The sequence below is a fragment of the Apaloderma vittatum genome, unplaced genomic scaffold (assembly GCF_000703405.1).
Source record: "Apaloderma vittatum isolate BGI_N311 unplaced genomic scaffold, ASM70340v1 scaffold16734, whole genome shotgun sequence".
Classification (NCBI taxonomy): domain Eukaryota; kingdom Metazoa; phylum Chordata; class Aves; order Trogoniformes; family Trogonidae; genus Apaloderma; species Apaloderma vittatum.
In genome coordinates this window covers 7516-35257 of record NW_009712304.1, presented here as the reverse complement: position 1 = coordinate 35257, position 27742 = coordinate 7516, and the positions used below count along the sequence as shown (strand labels likewise).

Genomic DNA, 27742 nt, shown 5'->3' with positions numbered 1-27742 from the left:
CTACCACGAAGGTAAGTTCATCCCAGTTGTCCGTACCTGCTCCTCCGTGACGCAGATTTGGAACACCACACCTATACGCAGGAAGAACTTCCGTAGCACGGCTCGAAGCTCAGGAATCAGGTCAAACTGCATGATTTCACACAAGTATGGGTAATACATTGAAGCATGTGCTCTAAACTATCAAAGAAGAGATAAAAAAAAAAGATTACTCTACTACTATCGGAAAGTGCAGAGCTTTTCCACATTCATGGCTACACTGACATGTTAAAACACAACGTCTCACCCAATCCAAGGTGCTCCTGGCTGGCCAAAGGGCCTTCAAAAAGCTCAGTGTCTGTTTTTCGCAGCAGCCCTAGCAGACACCTTCAGGAAACCACACACACAGAGTGTGCATTTGGCATTACTTCCCTAAAACGGTTAGACTATTTTGCGTCTTGGAGATTTCTCAGGCTGGAGGTAGTATCAGGGACTCCTTGTAGAAAACATAGTTGCTATTTTATCTACAAAGAGTTAAGAGTATTCTCACCACACACCATAACCCCAGGGACATCACCAAATTGCTGCTACCTGGAGAAGCCAAGCCACCACTACTATTTCTTAAAATATTGGTAAATTGCAATAAAACATTCCAAACTACACTTTGCAATACAGGATGGGAAAAAAAAAGCCCAAACCAAATCAGGAAAAAATGCACTTAATATATGCATTCACTTTTTCCTTAATGGGGCCAAGATCCAGAAAATTCTGTTTTGCCATCACTGTCAAGGAACCACAATTCCAACATAGTGGTGAAATTCACCTCCACCGTTCTTGCACGGCTGTAATTCAGCACAAGCACACCCGTTGCGCTTTTATATGAAAGCACTGCAGTAATTTTATGATTATTTCTATACAGCTGTGAATTTCATGGATGCAGTATGACTTTTACAATGTAGAATGCTTGCAAAAAGTGGAAATATAATGACTGCTGTATTTCAAGAAGAGTACATGCTGTGTGAGTAAGCAAACTATCCACCTTGCAATATGGATAATAAGAAAGATTAAATTCAGCAAAAGCAGAAATGAAAAAAATACCTGAATGCAAGCAGACATTTCAGCCTGTTCTTACCTTTTCGTCACTGATTTTTAGTGTTTTTGTTAAAAGCAACAGCAGGAGATTGGTCCAAGCTTCTCTGTGGCTTTCCGAGTTCACAGTAATAAAATACGCCAGGGCTTCACTGCATACACTGAAGAGATGATGCAGTTCAGACAAACCATAACGAAAACATATTAAAAGTTTTATAACATGCACTGTTTGTCCTGTCATGGTGTCTTTGGTTTTTGAACAAGATGCATTTCCATGGGAAAGTTTTCAATTACACACAACAAGTTTACACAAACATCTCTCTGATTTTTCTCTTACAGCTGCTGTTCAAGATAAGTGAAATGGTTTTCATGCTGTCAACAAAGAATCATGGTGTCAGTGGTGGAAGAGTCTGATTTTCCTCAAACATTCTGTAATTAAACCACTCTCACCTTCAACCTGCAAACAGTATTTACTGATCCTTATATTGGACCAGCTTAGGCAATAGCAACATGAAAAAGTTCTCCCTCAAAATCTAGACTGCTTTAACAAATATCCACAGAGCTCAGCATCACAGACTAAAGAGGGATTAATTTTGTATTAATAAATTTTTGTCCTTGCTCTAAACTGTCAACACAAGATACAAACTGTGTTGCTCACTATGGCTTTTTTGGGGCACTATTTTAAATAAAGAAGGAATGGAACCTCCTCTTTTACACACTAAAAATATTAATACATCTGTAGAATGCTGACAAATCAGAATACTACTGAAATCCACTGCCCAATGCCTTTTTATATGAATTTAGTCTAATTTTCTACATTTACCTAAGTTACAGGTATACAATAGCTTATGCTGCACTATGTTTAGATTACTGCGTCCTATTATAGCTCTGAATATCATGAAGTACTCAGAGGTGAGAAGTACTCATATACTACCACTTTTGTAAAGGAAACGTTATGTCAACCAAGAATCTGCTTCCTTTATTCCATGTAGATTGCTTTCTTATTGCTAAATTAATTTTTAATGAAGAGTAGTCACGCATCTATATCTTCGTATACTTTGCACGGTCTGCTCAGCATCTTAAATCAGAATGTTCGCATCCAGGGATTGCCGGAAGGGCTGAGAACAGAAGGCATCCCGGCCAAGCCGCTCCTCCTACCTGAGCAGTCGCTGCTGTATGGCCTCCCAGGAGTCTCGGCGGTTTTCATCCACATACATTCGAAAGAGTATTCTCAAGCAGCAAGCCAAGCTGCTGGTCTCTTGTTTTAAGAGATTGGGTTTTGATTTACCCTTGAACCCTAGAAATGAGGTACACATAGGGAGAGAGGGAACACTCACATTTGTAGTTACTAGCCCAGAGCTGAACTAGTGAGCAGTAACAATTTCTTGTCCAGACAGTATTTTCTCCTCCTTGATTTTGATATCTATTTATGAAGATATTTAACTACAGTTGTACAAACTACATCGCTCTACTTTAATCAGAAAAGCAGGTAATTTAGCAAATAGAATTATCCAAGCCATCAGGAAGAAGACAACAATAAAAGCACACAACACTTTCAGATTAATTGTAGAGATTATTGCAATGCATACTTTTGTATCTCGATAGCTAAACTGTAAGTGGGGCTCAGTATTTTTATCAAACTAAAAATAAAAGCCTCACCTGCTCTCCATAACACAGTTCGCTGTTCATAATTTGAATTAAAGGCTTTTGAAAAGGAATGAGACTCTTGTAGACAATCTAGTAACTTAAAGAGGTGATGTGAAGACATATATTTATACATTCCTTGGTCTTCTGTGTCAATGTGGATATCTGCATCCAACGCATCTCTCTGAAGTGGGAGGGAGAGAGGGAGCGTCAGTAACATATTCTAAGTAAGCTTAGGAGACTTGACAGACTATAACTCCAGATTCCATTTTTAGGTACGAGTGAAATATTAGTACAACAGAATGCAGCAGAACGGTCCTGTCAAATATCAGAGTTTTACTCTTTTCAGCAGGGTATTTTAAAATAGAGAAGTTATGATCTATCCTAGTAATCAGTAAGAAAAAAATAATCAAGAAAAACATGGGAAGAACCTTCCTTATATTGAGGCATAAAAATGCCATAGCAATACAATGTAGAATATTTCCTCTCTTCTAGGAGCTGCGTAGGTGTGCTGAATTAAGAAAAACATCAAAATGAATCACAATAATAGTGCAAGTTTAAAAGTTGCATAGTGTAGAAATTACTCATCTTTGGCTACTGTCAAGTTTCACTAAAACTGGCCAATTTTTAAAAGTAATTTCATTAGGAATTTAACCATAACATCCCCAAAATGTATCCACTAGTTCAAACTTCTAGCTTAGGGCTTTATTAACATAGCCAAGCAAGAGCTATCTTGCACTAATGCCTAGGAGAATTTTCGGAGAGAAGGACCCCTCTGAGGCACGTAACAAGTTAAATCTTGACCAATAACCTTGCTCAAGGTCAACTTCTGCATCTCCTCCTGTTTAAATACCTAGAGGCTGAGCAAAGCCTCAACTATGACTAAATGAAGATATCCAGGCTAAAAAACAAAAAAGAATGCTCTCTCCGCAACAAACAAAAAATATTCTTGATGAGCATGTACTCATTATAAAAACATGTATTATATTTACAATAAAAATAATGGTATTATAATTATACTAATCCAACAAGTATATTGCCAGGAAACACTGTAGATAGTAAAAAAATAAAATAATAAAAAAAGTCCCAGCTTAAGAGTAATGACACACACATTCAGGGAAGTGCAGAGAGATAAAAGGGAGAGACTACACACTATTTTGTAAGCACTCTTCAGAGCATTCACTAGTCTTTGTACCTTACTGCCACAACAAGGTTATAAACAAGTGATGGTACCTGAGCTGCAGCCATGTGCTCAGCATCTTCCTTCTTGCTTGTTGCTGGGTAGAACACTATATTATCAATGGTCTGTATCAACTCCAGCTGCACCACACACTTTATAAGGAGGCCAGCAAATAGTTTCTGGTCTAATGAAATGGAGTAACACAAATTTCAGAGGTAACTTACAACAATTCACTTATGATAGGCTAGCGAAACACTGCATTATCGTTAGAATTTTGATATTTAGTGATGCTGTGAATTATCCTGTATGCAGAAAATTTCATTCCAAGTCATAAACACAAGTTGTAAAGAATGTACCCAAACATTTTCTCTACAGAACTACAGAACTGGACTAAGAGCGGCTATAAAAGTTCATTCAATAAACTTGCACGTTTTCCTTACTTGTATAAGGACCACCTTTCCAACTCTCATCTGTCGGATTTGAAAACTGACTTTGTCCTCTTTCTGAAGCATTTTTCTCCATGCTGCTTAAGGACTGGTGATCTAGGTCTAAATCCTAGAAGAGAATGCAGAACAATTCTAGCAATCCCAAACACTAGCTACCAACCAGCTATCAGTTTCCAGATGACTTCACTAATCTTAGATTCAAAGGCTTCCTGCATTTTTCTTATTTTAGAAAGACATCAATATAAGATAGTGTCAATTTGAACATTTGTTGTCAAGTGTATTTACTACAATAAAATATTCAAAAGCTCACCTAATACAAAACCCTTCAAGTTAGTTTGACACACTGAATCAGCTCTTACCAAGTGTTTTTCAGCAGAATCTTCCTCCATCCCCACAGGCCTCCATGTCAGCAAACTTCACAAAATAAATAATAATTTAAAAAGAAGTAAATATTGTTGTTTTGGAATTTTGGAATCAGGTATTAGTATGAAAATTAGGTTTATGAACTTACACATGAGGAATAGTAGTTTTGAAGATTTCTAGCATACAATTGCACGTCTGGCCCCAGACTTCAGGGCTGAATTTCTGTCCATTCAATATTACCAGGTTTTCTAGGCAGTTTGTACCTGATCGAGCCAACTGCTCGTTATCTGTGAATGAAATGTTCCATATTTATTAAGTTCTACAATATCAATAAAAAATTAAGCATTAACTATTACTGCTCCATTAAACATGTCTACCAGTATTGTGAAATGCATGGTATCTTCGCTTAAAGCCTACTTGCAAAGTGTATTACAGTAATATCAAGCTTAGGAACCTACTGAATAATAAATAAAAAAAGTGTTTAAGATTGAAATCCAAACAGGAAAGACAAAGGACAGGAGAGCAGCAGAAAGGAAGCATAGAGTGAGACAAAGGAAGGAGAGGCACCAGTTAGAAACTCAGAATTTCCTGCAAAGTAGTCCCCACCACATTCCATGCTAGCAATATGCAGGATTTGAGGCATAAGAGTTGGAGCTCAAAAGAAAACACATTCTTTAGGAATGTGTTTAGCATTTAATTTAGCATTTAAAAGTAGACGGTTGAGAGGAGAGAGAATAAAAAAACCAAACAAACCGAGTGTGAGTGTGAGTGTGAGTGTGTGTAAATAAATGAGGTATTTTATCCATGCAGCCAGATGGAGGAAGATTGTTGGCAGAAGATTAATGCAATTCTTTAAATGCTTTTCCTCTGTCACAATAGCACCATAAACACAGTATAAATACATTAACAGATGAGCTGCCTAACATTACATAGAACGATGCTCAATTATTTAAGATACCGCATCCATCCACTACATGACATATTGTCCTAACAGTAGTTTTCCTTCTTCCACAGCTCAGTTAACTTTCCCTTCTTAAGTAATTAGCATTTAAAAAAAAAATACATTAATCAAAGGATAGAAATAAATAAGCTACCTTGTTTTACACACCAGTGTAACTGTGTAAGAATGTCAGGAAGAAGGATCTCATTTAAAGCTTCATAAAATTGTGTAAATACATCACAGATTGCATAAAGTGCATGGTTGCATGTGGTGGTCATCCATTCAGATTTCTAAGAGAAAAAACAAAAAGCCTTTGTTTTTATGCAGGTTCTTCTACGATGACAGCACTTGCCTTCTTCGTGGCTACACGTGGCTATTCAACAAAGGATATGGCCTGCGAGGGCAGAAGTAGAATTGAGATAAAAGTAAAAAGCCTCAGTATTGCAGATCTCTTGTCAGAAGCATTTAGTTGGCCATGTAAATACTGTTTGGAAAACTACACATTTTCACAACAAAGTGTGAATATTCTCCTTGAAAACACTTCCACAGACAGAAGCGCCAGCCAGCTCACAGGACACTATCACACGTTTCACACATAGCACAGCACACGGCAGAGTACAATGACATATCCGGGTGTCTGGGGCAGCATGGGGTGGCAACACGCTGACAAGGCAAACCATATCAACTGCTGCCTCGAGTGTTTAAGTTCTTAAACAACAACTGTAATGTTTGCTTGCTTTTTGCCTTTTGTTTGGGTTTTTGGGAATTTTTTTTTGTCCCTTTACCTCTGTTTGCTGTTCGGGGAGTTTCATGTTATCAAAAATCCGAAACACAATTCTGAACAGATCTTGCCACCAGTGCTTTTCAAAGGTATGGCCATAACTCTTCATTATTTCAAACATCACTGTTAAGCCCCTATAAATAAACCCAAACAAATAAAAGATATTAAAATGCATACCTGGGATCTCATTAACTGAAGAATAATAATAATGAATAAAAAAGCAGCTTTATTACCTTGTTCGAACATCTAATTTGCAGCGATTGATGATACAAGAAAGCTCAAATAAAATGGGAAACCATCCTCTGACCCACACTCTGTCTCCAGGAGCAACATTCATGTCGTCACTTGTGTACTCTCTTAATACCTTGGAGACGAGTAGGAAAAAAACCGATTAAAAAAAAAAAAATAATCTCGGAACCAACTTAAAATCTGACAGATTTGAATACTACTACTGGCACAGACAAACTTGGAAAATTTAACCGTAACACGCAAATCCTGTAAAATACAAGTATAAATTTGGGACATAACCATTTGTGAAAATACTGGGAGGAGGGAGAAGTGATGTAAATACTTAAATTGTTTTACTTCAGTGCTGCTAAAGGTTTTACAAGTTGCAGAGGTTTGGACTTCAGCGAGCAAGTTTAACAGCAACAGGCAACAATTACATAAACACAGGTAATAAGGAAATCTAAGTTTGGTATGAATGAGTTCTGTACTTTTCTGGCACATCAAATACAGCAACAGTAACATGCAACTGCAATCCAACTCCAGGCTCTTTTCAGCCAGTGGTTATTACACTAAGTACTCACACAATAGACGAATATAGAAAAACATACATGTTCGTAACCAATTTCATTAGACACAACTAGGGCAACGGAACAAGTAGTATTGTCTTCCAGGTCATACTAACATTATCCAAAAGAAGAAGAAAAAAAAAAAAAAGAAAAAAGGCCATTTAATTTAGTTATTTCCAATTTGGACTGATGAGACTTTAAATTTTTTAAGTGGTCCTAGTTTACTGCTTACGTCATAGAAAAACAACTCCTAATTCTGAATAAGCTTTTAGCTGCTAGGAAATGGAATTTTGGGTCTGAAAGCTCTCAGTTACAAGATTAGTCTCGGCTTAACAGCAGAAGACTGTGTAAGAATACACAAAAGCAAAAATTAAAAAGAAAATACCTGTGGTCTTTCTGAAACATATTTTGCACAATATCGAATAAGTCTGATAGCTTCCATGCTGGTGTCCGGAAACGCAACATTACAGGCAAACTCAGAAAGACATTTTACTGCATCCTGAAATGAGTCAATTGCTGCTGGAAAGTGCTGTTGAAAAATATTTGCTGTAAAGAAGAAACAAAATTTACTGATATTGAAATCCACATATACACTAGCATTGATCAGCATATGTCACTCATGGTATGCTGCTACCAAACAGACAAATGCGAAAGGACCAGAGGTTCTAGATGAAATACAGTTCCCTCTCTTCCCTTGCATTCTTCCCCATCCCATCCTTCCACCCAAATTGGTCAGCATCACATTTTCTCTGGTCGGATAGTTAGCAGTTTTGTGATCTAGGATTATTTCATGGCTCCTTATATAGTTCAGTTTCCTCCCACAGCCTATGCAACCCAAAGCTCTTAAAATATTTTGAGAACAGGAGTAAAACTTGATGCTAGCTTCCCTCCTGTGAACGAAATAACCTAAATTTACCTAAATTATCTAAGCCTGTAATTATTCATATGCTGTAGCGAAAGGAAAAAGCAGTTAGGTGTCAGGTTTAAGGGACAGACTAAATGCAAACCAAATTCAATGCACACAAACTTTTGAACAAACTACAACTCCCAACATCTACACAATTCAAGTTAGCAAATAAAAGTTTTATTATTATTTACTATTTATCAATAGTGTCCATAGCTCCTTTTCCCCCATGCTACTGAATCTACTCTCTTCCTATTAAGAAAGCTACAATCAATATTGAAGGTCCATTTCAAGAATATTTTAATTGGTTGTCTTCCTCTGAAAGTGGCAGCAAATATACTTTTAGAGCCAGTAAGCTGTATGAAGTAGAACTCAACAAGCAGTCATGTGTCAGTGTCACAAGCCTTATGATCCACAACATATGATATTGAATCAACATGGAAATTCATGAAATGCGTTCCTTAATCCAAAACAATTTATTGTGACAGATGGCATAACAAAAAAACCTTATTGAATCTATTCCAAACTTTCAAAGTTCTACAGCAGGATAGCTATATCTAGTTTTTCCTCTCCATAGCAATCAGGAGACTTAACAGGTAAGGCCTCGCTGTAGAGTCTACTGGCTGCAAAATCTTGTGTTTATTTACCTGGAAATACAAAAGTTTTATTCTGATGGGCTTTTAAACAAGAATCACAGTAGTAAGCTAATTTCAGTACTTGCATCTGTCAAGTATTACTTACTAACTATATGTGCTGTCGTTTGGAAGGCCAGCTCCACAATATTCCCGTCGTGATCTGATGCTGCTTGATGAAAGACTGCAAAAATATTCTTCCAGCCTGAACGAATATTACGAGCTTGAGAGTTCACCATCTGAGCAATACAGCGTATTACCATGTCCCGAATAGTTGGCGATCTTAAAAAAATATCAAAAGAATAATATCAAAAAAAGCAACACTTTCAGAAGTGACACAACTTTACACTAACACAAAGAGTAACTGTGCCACTTCCACGTATGCAACAATCTAACCCACACCAAGAAACACTTTTAAATAGGACTAAAGTAAGCTAGTACAGAAACTGCAGTGCATCACACCTGTTTTTCTTCATAATATGTTCAAAAGGCCTTAGGAAGTCTTTCTGGAAGCGGAAGTTGGCTAACTCTCCCTTCTCAAGAAATTTCATTGACAGCTGCCTTAATGAATCTACTGCAAAGATGGCAACATCTTCATTAGGGTTACATCCAACCTAGAAGAAAAGTATGTTTTCAAAGACAAACACAGCTATTGTATTACTTATATCAGTAACAAATTCAACATTTGAAAAAAAAAAAAAATCGTTAGCACATTCTAGTTTTCAGTTACTTAGAAGATATGGAGTTACTTTCAGAGAGGGCCTTCTCAGTCACGTTATGTCATGTCATAGAAAGGCCTAGGCTGGAAGGGACCTCAGAGATCATTTCAATCCAGCCTCCCTGTTGCCAGGGTCGCCACCTCTCGACTAGATCAGGCAACACATGGGAATCGAACTAGTGACCTCGGCGCTGTTAGCGCCACACTCAACTGACTGAGCTAACCAGCCCCCTAAGTCATTTGATCCAACTAAACAGACCCACGTATTTTGTATGCAACAAGTGCTTTTGTTGTTCCAGGATCACCTGTACATATTTTAGAGGAACTTGCTAACTTGGCATTTGACTGGAAAGATAAGACAATGGCATAAAGAAAAATTACAAATACAAAATCATATAATGAGGCAATTAGAGATCACTCCCATAAACATTTCCGCTTTTATTTATATTCTTGAAGTTTTTAAATAGTTTCTTCCTTTAGGTGCCTTGAATGAATTTATAAGTTTTTTTAAAAAATATCAACCTACACTGCTAAGAACACAAAAGTAAAAATCTGATTAAAGAAATCCTGCTTTTCATGTGTGTTCTGAAACCTGATTTTAAAAAATACCTTATTGAAGTGATCTCCAATCACATGCCAAATCCTTGACCACTGCAGCCTAATGCGGTTCATGTTGTAATACGAGATCTCCACTATCTTCTGCAGGCTGAACATACGTGGGTGATGTGGGGAAGCCAGCTCATCCATGGAAACAGCGCACAGCCATCGGACAAAGTCAACTGAACATTAAAACACACTGCTGTAAGTTCAGGAGGTTACACTGCAAGAGTTCCTGTAACCCGCCAAAAGGTCGGCGTACGTACCTATTGCATTTCCATCCAGCCTCGTTGATCCTGTAAATATCCTGTGGAACAAGGAAATGAGTTGCAGTTTTAGCTGCGCATCCACAAGAGTCAAATCACATCTTAGTGCAAATATCAGCACGTGTCCTGGAGGCACTTTACAACCCTGCATGCCATGAACCCTGCAACTGTTCTATTCTTACTCCTTGGCAGCGGTTCCTGTCCTTCTCCTAGCCTGGGCATTCTCTTCTCTGCTGCCACTGCGAGTCTATTGTGCTCCTTCCTCACTGCAGGAAGCAGGCACAAGCTCACATTTTAATTGGGGGCAAGTAGTGCTGGGGCAGTCATTTTGGTGACAGTGTGTTAAATTCCGCAGAGAGAATAAGAAGACATTAAGAAAGCTTCAGTGGATGCCAGCCACCTGCTTGATCTTTATACTGTTCAAGAATGCTGTAAGTTGAGGCCATCCAAACAGATTGCAGGAAGACTGTGGATGCACCTTCTTGTCGCTTCTTCCCCTTCAGTTACTTGGTCCTGAGAGGATTTCAGATCACTGATCATGGTTCACACAGAACTCTAAGTGAAGAATGTTTCCAAATGTTTTAGACTTTGATATGGTAATAGGCACATTTCTGTTACAATAAATACTACAAGTCTGAATGTATGATACTACATGAACGTATGAAACTTGGCAATAGTTTCAGTTATAAAAAAGCCCCTTTCCACACATGGTTTATGATAGAAGCATCTTTTTAGACAACACTTTAGAAGGACAGATGAGAAAGATAATTACTTGGACAGGAACACTGCAATTAATGAGTAGAAGAGCTGCAGAACAGCAATTGAAGAAATGCTGTAATCCTGAAGTTCCCATGACAAAAGAAAATGGCATGATTTAATACAATAATGACATTTATTCGTTTTTGGATATCTGTCCTGTTCAGGCTACATCACAGAAGGAAGAAAAAAAAAAAAACAACCCACAAAAAATCCCACCCAAATACACTGAACACACAAACATATAACTTAAAGAGAATTATCAGATTCATAAAACAAAAATAGCTAAATACGTAATACCAAACTAATTCTGGTCTTCACTGGCTTATTCCAGAGAAAAGGTGTAAAAACACATGCATACACAGTGCCCCTTCTCACAATACACCACACTAGTTATACTGTTACTTAAGGACAGTCTTTGTTTTGTGACTACTACATGCCTAAAGAGACACACTTATTGGGTCCAGAGAAAGCATGTGAGTATCAGCATCTTGCTGACAAGAAAAGTCAGCTTCAAGAACAAAAGTCTCTGACAGAGTCTGCAAATAAAGAAGGATTGTCAGGAACTTCAAGTCCCATTTTCCCCAGAAAGAGATTGTATTCTCAGTACCTGTCTACTGCTACCACCACACTCTGTGAACTCGTCTCTCCCACGGACTCCTGAATGCTGGCCATATGTCGTTTATCAGCTCCACTTCCAACGAGGTTACCTGTGATAAAAGCCACGTAAACCCAGTACCTAGCATCATGAAATTCTGACTCTATATTGACCCCAACTTTATACATACAGATAAAACTTCCAATTAGCTCCTAATTTTCATGAAGCAGATGATGTCTTTGCCACATCTGTGTCAGATTATTAAAAAATTAAATATCCCGTAATAAGTACGGGTGTTTTTTTTCCTCTTAGGGCATTGTGGTTTTTTTCACCTTAGGACACTGTGTTTTGACCATCATGTCTATTAAGTTAAGATGATGTAATGCTATCAATGAGACTGGAAAGGAGAAAAAATTATTTTAAAGCATTAATTCTAAGTTAGATACAAGTAGTTAATGCCAGGCACAGTTCTGTTATATTCACCATCATCACTGTGCCTAGCTTCAACTCCAGAGTATTTTCAAACAAAAAGGTTTCCTTCGTGGTTTTCCAAGACAGAGGGACGTGACAACTTGCCTTAAATTTACAGAAAGAAAAAGTTACAGAAAGAACTGACAATACTGTTAACAAAATCATGATTTAGTAAGTTTGGTAAAGCAGTTTTGACAACAACATATTTCAATAAATAAAACTGGAGTTTTATTAAATAGCTTAACCCAATTACAAAACTAGAATAGATCTGGTAATTACGAATACATCTTAAAATATACGGTTCCATTTTTTTTAAAGTCTCACTAATTCAGTACAGCTTCCCCTAAAAGCAAGTAAATGTATTTTAGTATCTTATAACACTGAGCTTTGTCAGCCATCATCCTTCACTTACATATACATCTTTGTGAAGTTCAAGGTTATCAATCTTACCTAATCCCAGGCCCATAAACTCTTCCCCTCCGGATGCATAGCCTTTAATGCTTCCTTCCCTCTCACGTCCAGAGCCAGATAAGTACCGAGTTTTCACTCCCGTTCCTATAAGTTGTGCTAGTTCCAGCTGGCTAATACATTTCAAGATCTAAATGCAAAAATATTTAAACATTCTGTTTCTGGACACCATCATATTTTTTATTCCTAACATATATGTAATATTTTTAATCACTCCAGGTTCTCTAACCTTTAAAACAACTTTGACAACAATAACAGTTTTGATGTAACTGATGTAACTGTAAATGATGAAACATTACTCATAAAACTGCAAATAAAGTTGAGTGATTTATTCAAGATCACCAGCTGCCATGAATAGTTCCAAAACAAGAAAAAAATAAAGAGTAGCAAAAAAGAAAAATAAATCTACCTTGGATCTCTAAATTCTAGGGGAAACCTTTCTGTTACTTCTCACAGCATCAGCTTTCAAAACTGTAAACACCTTGGTGTTCACTTGAGGGAGTTCATTATCTCAGAGAGATGAAAAGACTGAATTATTGCAGCTACCACTTTGCGTAACAACGTCACAATGCAACCAGTGAAAACGCCAAAACTGTGCCTTGCCATCAGCAAAAAACCGATTCTCTCTTCTTTCTTACTCGCCCACTGCAAGATCCCTTGGACTGGCACAAGCATTTGTGAGGATGTGCTGCAAGTCAGGTCCAAGCAATTTACCAGCTAGAGTAGCTTTTGATTTATATGATCACACAGCAAATACTATGATCCTGATAAGGTATCCTCACAAGGTATCCTCACCTGTTCCCCCTCCCTGCAACTTATTTTAGCGCTAATTTTTCACGTGATCATGTGTGTAAGTGTTGCTAAATGCTGCACAGACAAATCCAGACCTGTGAGCTCGAATATTTTTATGTGAACAAGAAGACAATAGCTTCTGTGCAGAATTCTCTGAAGTAAAATGAAATTTTAATATGGTTTTAATTCCATATAAAAAGCATCTATAAAAATTACAATACTGGTCACACAGTGTCTATAGGGTCTGTCATTTATACATATAGCATCTGTCATATATACATATATAGAGAGAAAAACACTAACAAAATAATGTGTTTGCATCCGCATTTTAAACAGGGTTCTGACACATGCTGAGAGCTACACGCAGTTACTAAAGACTGAAAGTAGAACTAAATCCTGCATATTTTCAAAGCACAATGCAGTTGCATTATTTAAACTCATCAAGTTTTTACCTCATGCCAAGAGTTCCCAAGATAATTGCCATCTGTGTGAGCAACTGTAATAAGTGTCTTAATGGTATCGATATTCTTCTGTTTCATCTCTGTAATACTGGAACTGGCGGTCAACAAGGAGAAACGAGCAAGGGCCTGCACATAAGCATCTCGTTCAAGCTACAAGACAGAGGAAAAAAAAAAAGCATTGTAATCAAGTCCCTGAAGAGCTAGAGAAAATTACTTGTCCAGCCTGCCTACGCAATTTTCCTTCTATGTATAGTTGGCAATTATATAAGAGCGCTTTCCAGCTGAAGGAGAGTAGGAGGCAAGTTAGCAAACGCTCTTAATAGACTCAGCAATAAAAAAAACGCAGAGTTGAAGAAAAGCTTCACAATATTAAGATCCTAAGAGTAAAACACAATTGTAGTATTTTATTTTACCGTTTCAAGTAATTAGATGAGCCACTTCATTTCTATGCATAAATTGCTTGTAATTCTCCCTCCCAGAGCCTACACTGCCCTTAGCCAGAACCAGGTTAAGTCTTATACAAACCTGCATTCCAAAGATACAGGCTATTCTAATTGCACATCGTATTCCTTCCAAACAAAGGGATGCAACTTCTGTGTCATCACAGTTCTGCAAGCCAACGCTGTAAGCTGCCAGCAACGGAGTCCATACAAGCTAAAGAAAGGAAGAAACTAAATTCAGAATTGTATTATTATTTTAGCCCCAAAACACTATGTAACTGAAACCCAATATATCCAAAGAGTCCACCTGTTGCATTACCTAACTCTTTGGGGTAATTTTTTGCTTTTTACCATGCTTAAAACTCTTAGCAATGAAGACAGAAGAATTTCACACTCACTTTGAACATGGGTCTGACATGATCCAGATGAGTGGCGCTAGTAAAAGGAGCCTTTGCGTGGCTTACTGCCTCCATGAGGGCTTTGGCTGTTTTAGCCATCTGTTCCATCTCCAAGTTGTACAACAACCTTCGCTGCTTCTCACTGGCTACGCCTAAGGGGAACACCACACAGCACCATTGTTTTCTTTTTTAGGAGAGACATATTACACATTTTCACACTGAGCATGGCAAAATGTTAAATGACGGTAAACCTAAAGATGAAAATCTTCCAGGATGTTAGAATTCAGGAGGCTGTAGTAGGGTCCAAGCACTAAACCCCACCTCCCGACTTAAGACTTTATTCTATATAAAATAATTAATTCAGCACTTCATTCTATGCCATATTACGGCCTAATGATTACAGGTCACAGAGGCATGCTCTATTAAGTCACTCTGCCTGTAAAAACAGATGGAAAAATCCTTCACCTTCTTAAGCTGACATCCTCAAACCAAAACTAGCCCTCATCAACTTGATAAGTAAATTAGTAACCTGGTGTTTCTTTATCCTTATACTAAAGGTTGCAACTTCAAATTTTCAAGCAAATCCATTTCATTTCTATTTTGATCTGGGAGACCTGCAAACAGCACAGAAAACACTGAAAAACACTATGCTGAGGATTCAGAATTCACTAATTTGAAATAAATTATAACCAGCTATTCTTAGTAAAAGCAGAGCACAGCTCGGGATACTGGTTTCTAGTGTACAATACACACAGAAGTCCTCTTTTGGTCTTGGTGAGGGCAGGTGACTCTAGATCATAACAAACTCTGATCTCTCTCTTTTTCAAACATTATGGTAAGGACCACAGCACTTACCAGCCTGTGAAAGATGACATGCTACTGCTAGGGAGGAAAAAAACAACAACCTGAAACAAAACCCCACCTGTTAACTTCTAGGTGTTATATGCAAGACAATTTCCAAAGCAAGAGTCACCTTCAGTGACTCTATTATTTTCCTCTCATACCTCCATCTAAAAAACCAGGCAGATCTAGTTTCTAGTGCCTCTCTGCAATGGTGCCAGGTGCACTTACACAGCTGTGTTTCCATCACAGAAGCAGCAGCATTAACTGAGTCAGTTTCATTCCAAATATGTTTATTAGCCATTCTAAATGAAATGTATGTATTACACAGATGTTTTCAAAAACAGATCTGAACTCCACTACGCCATCCTGAAAGTTCCTGCAATAGCTCAAGAGCACTGTGGTCTTTCCAGTTTCTAGTTCCTCCTTACTTGGTTTACTACACTTGGTTGTAATTGCGTATTCTTTTGTCTCTTTCATTGCAATTTTCTTTCCTTCTATTTCTTCATAGATTGTGGATAAATATTCTACTGGCAGGTCTTTACTGTCATTAATTCCTCGATTCATCTTAATGTATTGCTCCTTTGTCATTTTGTTTTTTACCTGTAAAAAAGAACGGTTACAGTTGGATATCAGATTTTGAATACAAGTTCAAAAAAATCTGAACTTCTATGAGTTTGGTTTTTTAATTTCTACCTGTGGACTGTGCAAGTCTGTAGTCAGCATTATAATAGAGTACGCCAAAACATAAGCAGTGTCAGCACTAGCAAACAGTGTTTGCCTAAAGGAAGAAAAAACAAACAACAAAACAGGTTTTCAGAGCCATATTTCCTTAATCCATTAGCTCTATTCCTACATGCAAGAAAAATACCCAGAAGTGCCACACATTCAGCCAAAGTGCTAACAGCGTAGATTTTTTTACTTTAAAACACGTGAAGCCCTGGGTGTTTTAAAACAAAAATGAAAAAAGTTATAAAAGCATATTCTTCACAATGTTGAAAACCAGCAATGACTGGAATTTTCAAGTACATTCCTGAAAGGTTATACATTGTCCTTCTTTGCATAATCCTACAAAAGCTAAAACAGCAGCTTATTTTTCACTCCCAGGGTTTCATAAAGAATTATACAAAACCAATCCAGTGATGCACCAACTGGACTAAGGAATGGGATCCAATTAAGCCTAAACACTAGCTAAACTCCAGTGCTAGCTCACGGCATTCGAAAAAATAGCAACGCTGCCTACTTGATGTCAACTAACATATGTAAACTTTGCTCAATGCCAGCAAAAACACGAAATGTCTTATTAGCTATTTAAGCCATGTATTTTTAATTTTAGCAATTGCTACTTATTTTATTACTGTTGTTAATGCTTGACTGATCTACATTTGTTTAAAAACAGAACAGCTAATAAAGAGACAGTTTAACATACTTAGGGCTTCCCTCTTTCAACAATTCCTTCTAGTAAGACCTTGGGATTTAATGAAATGCCAGCATCAGCACACTTTCTATCCAAAGCTTCCATTTCACCAGGCTGCTGAAGATGGTCAGCACCAATACCGGCCACAAGATCTGCTGCTCACAAAAGCCTGTGGAAGTTCCTGATCTGGTACAAGTGAGAGTTGCACCTCACCCCTAAGGGCCACAAACACGACAGCCACTCTGCAGGCACTTCTCCAACACAAAGGTTTTGAATTACCGTTGGTTGCATTCAATATATCTAGCAGCAAACTTCTCCATTAATCTATCGATCTTCTGGGCTTCACCTGGCAGACGAAAACCTTCCAGAAATATACGTAGAGCAGAGACAAAGTCTTTTCCACAGAAATCAAGCTGGTCTACATAGGCATACATCACTTCCTTGTTAAACTTGTTGCTTTCCCCAAGAAATTCCCCTACTTGAGTCTAAAAACAGAAGAGACAGTTATTACTGTGTAATCCAACTGCCAGCTTTGCAAGAGAGTTTATGCTACAAGAATTGCACAGCTCTCAGTTTTGTAAGACACACAGGCTTCACTGAGCAGGTGGAAGAACCGTTAGAGGGATGGCAAGAAAGCAGTAACATTAGAAAAAGCATTTAGTCTGCATATTCTTGCTTCCCTCACTCCCCAAGGCAAGATCTGCATTACTGTAGGGCCAAGGAAAGCTGAACTGTGCCCAACTTCACCTCTAGCAGAGAATGCTTTACCACTGCAGAACATGAATTTCCTTTGCTGGCAAGCTACTGTTAATGCAGATAAACCGCACACTCCTGTTTCGGGGGAATCCCTCCAGCACTTTACTGTACACACAGCTATTTTGCTGAAAAGCCTGGGACAGCAAGTAAACAGAAAAGTAGCACTGGTATTAAGCACCTTCATTAGAACACTTACAGTTTCAGTTACCTGTTAATGAAATATGAACTAAAAAGTGAGAGTGCCTACAGACATCGGAAGACAAGGGAGAAGATAAGGGCAAAGGTATTAATTATCTTATGTTGCACATAGTCTTACAGAACAGAGGCGTTCTTCCTGGTGCAAAAACTGTGCAATGTCCTCTGCTGTCGTGCCAAGCATTCCTTGCTCCTGTAGATACTGTATTCCTCTCTTTGGTTTTTTATTAAATCTGTTCAGACAAAAACATGGGAAACTAAGACATACAATTGAAAAACATTACAGCCTACATTTTTCTTTGTTTTACAGAGCCCTTCTAAACCAAAGATTCTATGCTGCAGCTCTATGTCCTTTCTTTTCTAGTTAGAAAAGAGTCAAAGAATGTGCAATACACGTTAACTGTATCACACTATATGGATATATCTCGTTAGGGGTATTCAGTTGCTGATAAGCTTACAAGTTATTGCTGGGAAAAAACCCCACTTAACTGACCCTTATGAAACATCAAAAATCAGAGAATTTAAGATTTAAGTTAAAAATGTTGCTGTTCAAGACCCTTTTATAACCCTTACACACATAATTTTCAAATTCATGAAAAAAAAAGTAGTAAAGCACAGCGGGACAATGATTTAATTCTCCAAACCCCACTTCCAGAAAAGACAACAAATGGTGGAAGAGCTGTAAGATGGCCTGCTAGAATCAATTTCTTTGTAGGGATACACACTCTCTCCTCTCTTGTGCAGCTGAACCAACACAAAGGAAAGCTGTGAAACCACTCTCAACTCCACCCAAGAGTTTATGAATTCCTTTTAACTATAACAGCCTCCAGTGTTAACTTCTGACAACAGCAGGCAAGAATTTTCAGCATTAAGATCAACACGTGTGTCCCTGTAGGTTTCGCTATGTGAGACCATAAGAAACAGTATGGGTATGCACAGTTTTGTTTGGTTGGTTGGTTTTTTTTTTTACTATTGAACTTTTGTTCTCCTGTCATACTGGACTTACAGTTCTATCCCATGTTCAATTATTTCCTTTTGTTGCTTGATAACTTCAAATTGCTCAGGATCATCTGGGACAGCAGTCTGGGTACCAACACTTCCAACTCCTGATGACACAGTGGAGTCCAAGGAGCTGACACTGCTCCGTCTCCCTCCACTCTCAAGGCATTTACCTTCAGCCATCTCCTGTTCAGATGGTTTATATGAACCTATTTATAAACAGGGCAAGACTTAAGTTATTCTGTACAGTCAAAAGCTTTTAGTTATAAAACTTTTTAGTAGAAATTTATGATAAATATTCTTACGTTATTACATATATTTTTGGCAGTCTACACTACATAGAGATACTATATTGCTGCAATTCTGAAATAATTCAAAAAAGGCAGAAAAGCAGCAGCAGCTATGAAGAAATTCTTGTACTTCGACTTAGTAACTGCAAGATTTGTCACATGTCTTGTTCTACATAAGCCATCTTTTATAATGTAGACAATGGCCTGGTTAAAACTCTTCAGCAGAACTGGGTTATTTGAAGCAGACACTTGGAGAGTCCAGTTACTGCAGCAAAATTAAGACTTGTTTGTTAAACATTTCATTTGCATAAGCTAATCATTATGCAAAAACTTAGCACCCACACTTCTGAAAAGCTTCTAAACATTGAATAAACACGGAGACAAAGTCGTTAAATTAATCTCTCCATAAAGAAACACTCTTACCCAAGCTAGCCTGATGATTTGGGTTCACATAAAGGTCTTTGCTCCATTCTACCATACATTTTAAAATAGAAACCAAACATTCAAGTCCTTTTTTCCTTAGGCTTAGTTCCTAGAAAGCATAAAACAAAAAACCCCAAACCATTATACGTATAACCACAAAATTTTAGAAGGCAATACATCACGCTGTTCAACTCTTAGCAGGTTTTTCAGCTGGGGGAAATCTATGGGTCACACAAAGTTTCTGCCTCTTGACTATTTAGGCTGGATACAGCTGAGCCAAAGCAACCATAACCAGACTGACACCAGAACACTTCCCAGCTGATTTAAGCAGATGGTCTGTTGACAATTGAGAGGTACAACATGGGGCAACATATACCAAATCCTAAATGCAGTTCCTTTGGTGTACAAACAATTATGATCATCCAGTAAGCCTCTGTTGTGTTAGATCTCTCCACAAACAAGTGTCTCACTACCTTAGCTCTACAGTAAACAGTTCTACTCAAAATCTGAATTTTTTGGTCAAAGGACCTCACTGGGCAGTGAGGAAATAAAAACTGGTACGATTCTAATTGAAGGTGTGAGGTGCACTCAGAAGTTCTGAGACAAACACTGGCACCAAATTCACTTCAGCCCTGAAAGCCATGAGCCTAGGCTAAAAACACAGTGCTGCAGGACTAGGTGAACGTCAGAAAAAACGCACTCCTGCTTAAAGCCGTCTACACTCCACTCTCCCACCGAGGGCTGAGAAAGCGTAGTTTTAAAAACACAATACTTGTAGTTGAGATACAGCATAAAAAGTTTGTGTAAAGCAAACACAAGATGAAGTTAATAGTGGTTCATAAACGACAGAAAGAGAGTAATTTGCTAAGGCACAAGATTCCCTCTCCCACGGCAGCCTAACAGAAAAGCCCAGAAAAAGCCTGGCATTGTAATGCAAACATGCAGCTAAATCATTAGCATCCAATTACAAATTAGCTAACTAACATAAAGTAAGTAACAGCAGCAGTTTACAGACAACACAAACCACTGGAAGTAGCAATAATAACAATGCAGGCAGCACCATTTATGAAAAAACAGGACCTTATCTTCAAAGCTGTTTTTCTTACCTGTAACGGTGTCATTCCCAACTCGTGCCCGCTTCGTCCCTGCGCGATTTTGGACAAATCATTCACAAGGCGTTCAAATATATTAGCAGCGTTTAAATCACAGTCATAATTAACATAAATATCCACTACACACTGGGCATCTTGAAAAAAAGAGGAAGTGAGAGAATTAGGATTCAGCGTAATGGTATTTTTAAAAGGAATGAGCCAGTTGGAGCAGGATAGGGGCGAATCCAGACATTTAACCCAAGCACTACTAACCCAATTACTACTGGATCAAATTCAGTTTTTAACACTTAAACAGTACATGTGGGATTTGCTTTCAACATAATTTTCCTCTGCTGCCAGAGGAAGCAACCGATTTTCACAACAACAGAAGTACCTGCACAAATTCTAGTCAAAGTTTGAATCACCATCCACTTGTGTTCAAAGGAGCTTGAAGAAGTCTCTAGAATATTCAGGAAGATCTCTTTGAAGAACACCTGCAAAATAAATGAGGTAAAGACCTTGATGACCTGAAAGTCACTAGAACCACATCAGCTGTACGAATCCATTTCTATTCAGTAATTTCTCTTGGAGAGTATCATCCCATGAAAATTAGAATATAGTAGTAATATATTAGCTTAGTAAGCAAATAAAACTAAGACATTAACTTCTAACTTCTAGCTCTCTTTTTATCATCAGAACTAGAGCATTATACAAATGAAAGCTTCTCACCTCAATCTGCATTTTCAAATGGGTCTTGAAATTCGAAAGCAGCGTGAGAAAGATGGCAAGAGAGAGCTCAAATACATCAGGAACAGAAGAGACCCCATTTTTAGATAACGCTACACAAAGATATTGCTTGATTGCATTGATGAACATTTCATGTGTCCTGAACACTGGACCAGCATTCTGCAGTACTGAGAGAAGCAGCTGGAGAGACACTATCTTGGAACGCAATTCATGGGATCTAGGAAAAAAGGATAAAATATATTAAATGTTGATTTATTTATCTCTGAACACATACTTGTATTCAGCATGACCACTATAGCAGGTAAAGAAGAAATGACTGCTCTTTTAATCCATTTCAAGACAAGGAGCAGAAGGGGTGGAAATAAGCTTGTAAGTGATTTTGGACATCATCTACCATCTTTAAGTTGTTAATACTTCTGGAAAATACCCAGATAGACGAGGATAATAGATGAAACAAAGTGTTACTAAGAAGCATTTCCCTACTCCCCCATCAAAAGTTTGACAAATACTGAAGTCAACACCACTTCAACTGGCAAGATTAATAAAACCATTACACAGGATACCTTCAAGTACTAATTATTTTGTAATTTGAGGTACGTTTCAATCCTAGATTCATCAAGCTAACTGAAACAAGGGCCCGACAGATTAATTTCGAATACCCATTATACCATACAGGAGCCACTTAACTGTCTCCAAAAGCTACCTGAAAAGGACAGCTTAATAAATACAGTCTCATTACTTGGGATCTGGTGGTCCATCACCAAGTGGTTTCATTGAGAGCTTGCACAACGACCTGAACACAAGGAAGGCATCCTTTTGTAGGACATGGGAAAATTTGGCAGCAGCTTGGTGTCCAGATACATCTGTTTCCTTCAGAGCAAAAAACACAACAGTAGATACTCAGTGAAATAAACAAACAGAGCAATTAAAAAGATTCCACAGCTCCTCTGAAAACTAGCTACAGATTAAAGTGGTACCTTTGGCAAAGTTTAAACTAAACCTAAACAAGACAAAGGGAATTGGACATTTTCACATGTGTTGACTGATTTTTTCCCCCTCCCCGCCTACTTTGTATTAAATACAACTAACACAATCCATTACAGAACAGTTGTTTTCAGTATCTACGTAAATGGTAGTTGCCGCTTCCTTTTTCTGCTCCTCCTTTCTGCCTCCCTCCCACCCTCCAAATCCCATTGTATTAGCTGGCATGACAAAAAACATTTCTCCTTTCCTAAATATACATTAGCAGAGTGAAGTTATTTACCAGATTATCAGTGGAGGAAACAGATTGCCCGTCATCTGGAATCCCATTTGTTTGTACATTTTCATTACTAGAGCCAGAAAGAGCAATATCTGCAGTCTCTAATGCAGGTAGAGCCTTAACTGTTTCTGCTACTTGCTTTTCTTCAGCCACTGAATTGGAAAAAGTAAAACTTATTAAAATCATCCACTGGGCTTTTTTTATCCCATGACTTTCTAAAGCTCTACAACCAAGTGCAATAGAGGCAGCACTTATAAACAAGAAAGTTTCTCAAGATATAGCAAAAGAAGAATATCGTGAGATAATAAAAACCTGTTCTTACTGCCTCAGCAGGTGTTCTTGACAAGATATTTAGTAACAGAAAATACCTTCCATGCTTTTTTAATCACAGGAGCAAGTCTAGCAATAGACATTGTCAGATATATCTGTTTTACTTTAGAAGACTTTGCTACCTTTCACAGCTGACTTGACCACATCTTCTAAGATGCCTTTAACCATCTCCTTTCCTCCATCAGTTGTTCCCTCTAACGAAACACACAAAGAGATAATTTTGTACTTTTATTTAGGAAGCAGATGGAAGGGAAAAACATGACAGAGGGAGAAGGTTGAAAAATTACAGATTTGTCTTTAGAGGAAAACTACTACAGAATTTTCATAAGTCTTACAGAAGTACTCATTGACATTACTTCCATTGTTTAAAACAAAGCGCTGATATTTTTAATACATTTATTTTCTCACCTGTATTCACCAACTTGCATTACAAGCTTTTAGTTTTGGAGTACCCTACATTCCTAGTTTAGATACACTACATGCTTATGATAAGGTCTTCATAATTCACATTGTTTTTACCACAGGACTTCAAGTACCTCAGTGATTCTGTCACTTCCTATGTACTTTGATTATTCTCTTCCTTTCCTTCCCTTCCCCCTTTATCAAACTAATTAAGTCAAATTCCATTGTAATTCTATACATATAAACTACATATAATTTACAAGAATCCTAGGGAAAACAAGAGCCTTTCTTCTATGGTTATAATGTTGCAGATAAAGGATGCCTATATATGCTAAACAACTACTGAGAAAAAGCAAGCATGATCTGAGCCAGTAACCCAAATCACTCACCCCCAAAAGGCCCAACAGAGCATTGTCCAACAGAAACATTTTAAAATGAAAGCAGCAAACACAACCTATTCTTGTTCACCTGATGTTGAAAGAGTCAAGTCCTGCTCCAGCTTGATCTCTCCGTTGTCTGCCCCCTCAGGCTCCCCGTTTGTCAATTCCAGGCTCACAGCAGTGGTGGGTTTGCCTTCCTGACTGCCGTGCCTCAACTGACCAGGTTTTGGAGACTTGGAAACCACTTGAAGTGCAGGAGACTGGGATTTTTCCTGATTTGTTTTTTCTACTTCTCTGGATTCTTGTATCTTGAAAAATTAACATGAAAAGTTAAATCTAAAGCACAAAACATGATAAGGGAAAACAGATGTCTACGATGACTGATGTCCTTTCACATGTTAACAAGAAAGACAGAGTGAAAACATAATCACTTAGCCATTCAAATTAAAAAGACACTCTTGGAGCTTATTTTAAAAGCATCGCATCATTTGTTTATACCAAGTCAGTCATTTGGCAGAAACTACAGTGTGAAACCTTGTTATCAGCAATAAGGTTCCTATTTTAGTTTTAATCAGTCAGTATGCTTCAGTGCAGGATTTAATAGGTTTTATCAAACTACAGATGAATAGATAACTAACTACAATGACAGACACATTAAAACTAATAATAATAAAAAAAATTCTCTTCGTGTGTTAAGCCTAAACATTTGAGATCAGCAAAAATAATAGTTACATACAGCTTGGTTTTCCATCCGTGTAAAAATCACATTTAACATCTGTGTAAGGGTAGCTTTGGCAGTTGTCTGATTAATAAGATTTTTACTGGCCAGATAGATGTTGTAACAGGTTCGAACAGTCTGAAGAATTGTTCCTTCATGAATTTCTATATACGGAGATGTTACTGCAGTGAGGAGAGCCTGAGAAAGTCCACAACACAATAAAAATTAAATGTAACCAAACAGGCATCAATACAGGTCACGTAAGTCTTCCATGATTATCAGTGGATTTGTTTCACAACACACTGAGACATTGTAAGGAACTTCTAGTTCCCTAGAAATGACATTTCAAATCAAAGAAAGTTTAATAGAATTTCCACAGATCTCTCTTCTCTTCTGAGCTGTTCAATTGTTTTATCACAATCAGTTTTCCTCTAAGGGAGATATTCCACCTCCAAACAAAAAGTGCTTTTACGGCCAGGGTGGATGGGGCTCTGAGCAGCCTGATCTAGTGGCAGATGTCCCTGCCCACAGCAGGGGAGTTGGAACTAGGCGATCGTTAAGTTCCTTTCCAACCCTGACAATTCTGATTCTAAAACGGTTATTATACGCTATGGTTTAATATCTGTGAAAGGGCCAATTGGACTACGCTGCCATCAAATGAGATTACTAGAAGGTTCACCAACTTCTAACCTCAGCCACTCTAACCCAAGAGGATTGCAGAAGCAGAACACACATCGCAGGTACTACTTAGCCTTGTTGAGAACATGCACTGCAGATCTCTGGAAAAACGGACAGAGGAGCAGAGAGGCTGAAGCAGCAGCTCCACAGCTCCAGCGCCTTCAGCTGAAGGCTGACAGCAGTTCAGCGGCCTAACAAATGTGGGCATTACTACCCTAGAAGAGGAATATCAAGCCATCTGCAAGATACAAGTATCCAGGCCTTGGGTCATCCCAGAAAGAAGGACAAACATTTATAAAGTATTCCCTTATGTTCTGCTTCACCAAGAGGAAATATATTTCATATACCAAGTCTGACCTGGGGACAGCCTCCCTAAATCAAATGACACATAGAACAGTGTAAGAAACGGAGGAACTGGGCCCCAGGTAGTGCTTCACAGTGATTTTCGGTTACAAAAATCAAAACCAGAAAGACAATTAATATTGCATCAAAACAAACCAAATGAAATACCTTAATTATCTGCAGTTGCACTCCTTCATCTGTCTGAGGACCCTGAAAGCAATTGCAAATGGTTTCGACTATTCGATCAATCAGCCGTTTTCCAGGAGCTCCGCTGTCTGGAGCATTGCCAGTGATATGTCCGTACGCAATGAGTTTCTAGGTAGAAAGAACGCAGGTTAGAAAACCATATAGTGTTAACAAACCATAAAAAGGGGGGTTTAGAGAGCATACCTCACTTAACCAGTTTTAACACAAAAAAATTAGCACCACCAATAGTCTGGCTACCAAATACCTGGATTGTTCACACATCCAGACAAAACAGATTTAGTAAGTGATACATAAGCTTTTTCTATTCGAACCGTTTCCTCCTACCACAACCAGATGATTTTTTAAAAAAATCAGTCTTTGTACCTATTCACGACAAGTTGCATTTGTTTTTTCTGTATGAATCTACGGATTGCAGAGTCTGACCTCCCATCGCATCATCACTGCAAGAAACACTACGATAAATATTGCTTTTAAAGCACTCCAGTGGAAACATCTTTACTGAATAACATAAGCATTCATGAGCTTCGACAAAGGCTTGCTTCACTATAAAACAACACACCCACATTTCTGACTTTGACAAGATGCACTTTCAGTCAAGTCTGATAATAACCTATTTTGCATGGGTTTTGCATCTAGGTAGCCACAGGGACTTGCATCACAGCTGTGTGCACTCAGGACAGTCCTGCTTCTTCACTCTAACAATGCCAACAGGGCACACCATTTTTCTAAGTGCATGTTTCTCCATTTCACTCCGTTTAAACACAACAATTACCTGTAAACAATCCAGTGAAGTACTGACAATGCGTGGAGACTTTGACTGGCAGGCCAGTTCAAACGGAAGGAAATATTTATCTGCTTCAATGAAGTTTGCTTTTGGTGGAGCAGCAGTGCCTTCTCTAGATAGGATAAGAGAAGTTATTAATTCTTCTGAACACGCATACCACAGCAAACTGCACTGCCTCCTTTTATGAACAGTACAGAGTAGCATACAAATGTAGTGCAAGTTTCTCTCATACATATTTTGTTAAAGAAAATTCAATTTTCTTGAAAATCAATATGGTACCTGAACTTTTTCATATATTCTCCAACTTAACTCTTCCCTCACTACACTCCAACACTGTTCTGCTCCCTGAAATACTGGGGAACTCCTACACAACTTAAATCTATGAAAGTTATGCTGAATTAAACAAACAGGGCCCATATGAGAAATATTAAGCAAGGAGAAACACACTGAGGGCTCATTTTAAAGCCATAGCACAGAGCTGTGAAAATGTCTTAAAAAGGGAATCTGATTAATATTTAAATTGGTATTCCTGACCTAGGTAGTTAGGACCATATACTGCCAAACAGAGGATACCCACGGCTCTTTATGGTTTCCTACCAGGCTATGTTAAGTCCAGTAAAAGGAAGTGAAAAACTAGCACCTTTTAGAAGTTCCGCAATTCTTCCACAGTGAAATTCAGAGGCAGTTATGGCTTGAGTACCCACACCTACAAACACTGTGTAACTGGAATACACGGGTTCTATCATGTTTTTAGTAGAAAGGTGTATAACTGAGTATTCACATATTTATTGCCACAATGTATATACGCTCTTACATTTCCACTATCAAATTATTCCACTTATTGTTTTCTGGCATAGTGTATAACAATTAATAATTTACCTCTGCTTTTCCAGCTCTGTTTTTATTTCATCTGGAAAAAAAAAATTAACACATAGCATAAGTTATCGTTATCAATAATTCAAATATGGAAAATGTAATAAAGCGAGGCTGTTTCAAATCAGAAGTCTTGTGCTCCAGTATTTGCTATTCCTCTCCTGTAACATCTTCAGAGACTGCAGACATTTACATTGTTTATCAGAAAGCACATCACTCAACTTTTATGTTAAAAAGCTAATTTTTCCAAACATTCTTAACAAAAGATATCTTTAGAAAACACGAGTATGCAATT

At 37.9% G+C, this 27742-nt stretch overlaps 1 protein-coding gene across 1 annotated transcript; it reads right to left on the bottom strand.

Annotated features, from left to right (window-relative positions):
• ARFGEF2 (ADP-ribosylation factor guanine nucleotide-exchange factor 2 (brefeldin A-inhibited)) lies at positions 1 to 27476 on the bottom strand (the record flags this gene model as incomplete). Its single annotated transcript, XM_009867937.1, has 38 exons — positions 1 to 177; positions 1109 to 1226; positions 2224 to 2362; positions 2725 to 2893; positions 3943 to 4073; positions 4330 to 4444; positions 4695 to 4749; positions 4847 to 4985; positions 5793 to 5928; positions 6424 to 6553; positions 6653 to 6783; positions 7599 to 7759; positions 8859 to 9031; positions 9212 to 9363; positions 10077 to 10246; positions 10331 to 10371; positions 11697 to 11796; positions 12606 to 12753; positions 13868 to 14026; positions 14402 to 14530; positions 14715 to 14866; positions 15986 to 16157; positions 16251 to 16335; positions 17251 to 17456; positions 18044 to 18155; positions 18929 to 19130; positions 19635 to 19743; positions 20741 to 20880; positions 21120 to 21219; positions 21455 to 21689; positions 22212 to 22342; positions 22737 to 22885; positions 23186 to 23257; positions 23934 to 24153; positions 24582 to 24761; positions 25752 to 25898; positions 26563 to 26686; positions 27454 to 27476. Coding segments are annotated over 38 exons (5232 nt in total), but the record flags the coding sequence as incomplete, so codon positions are not given.
• Positions 27477 to 27742: the final 266 nt, after the last annotated feature.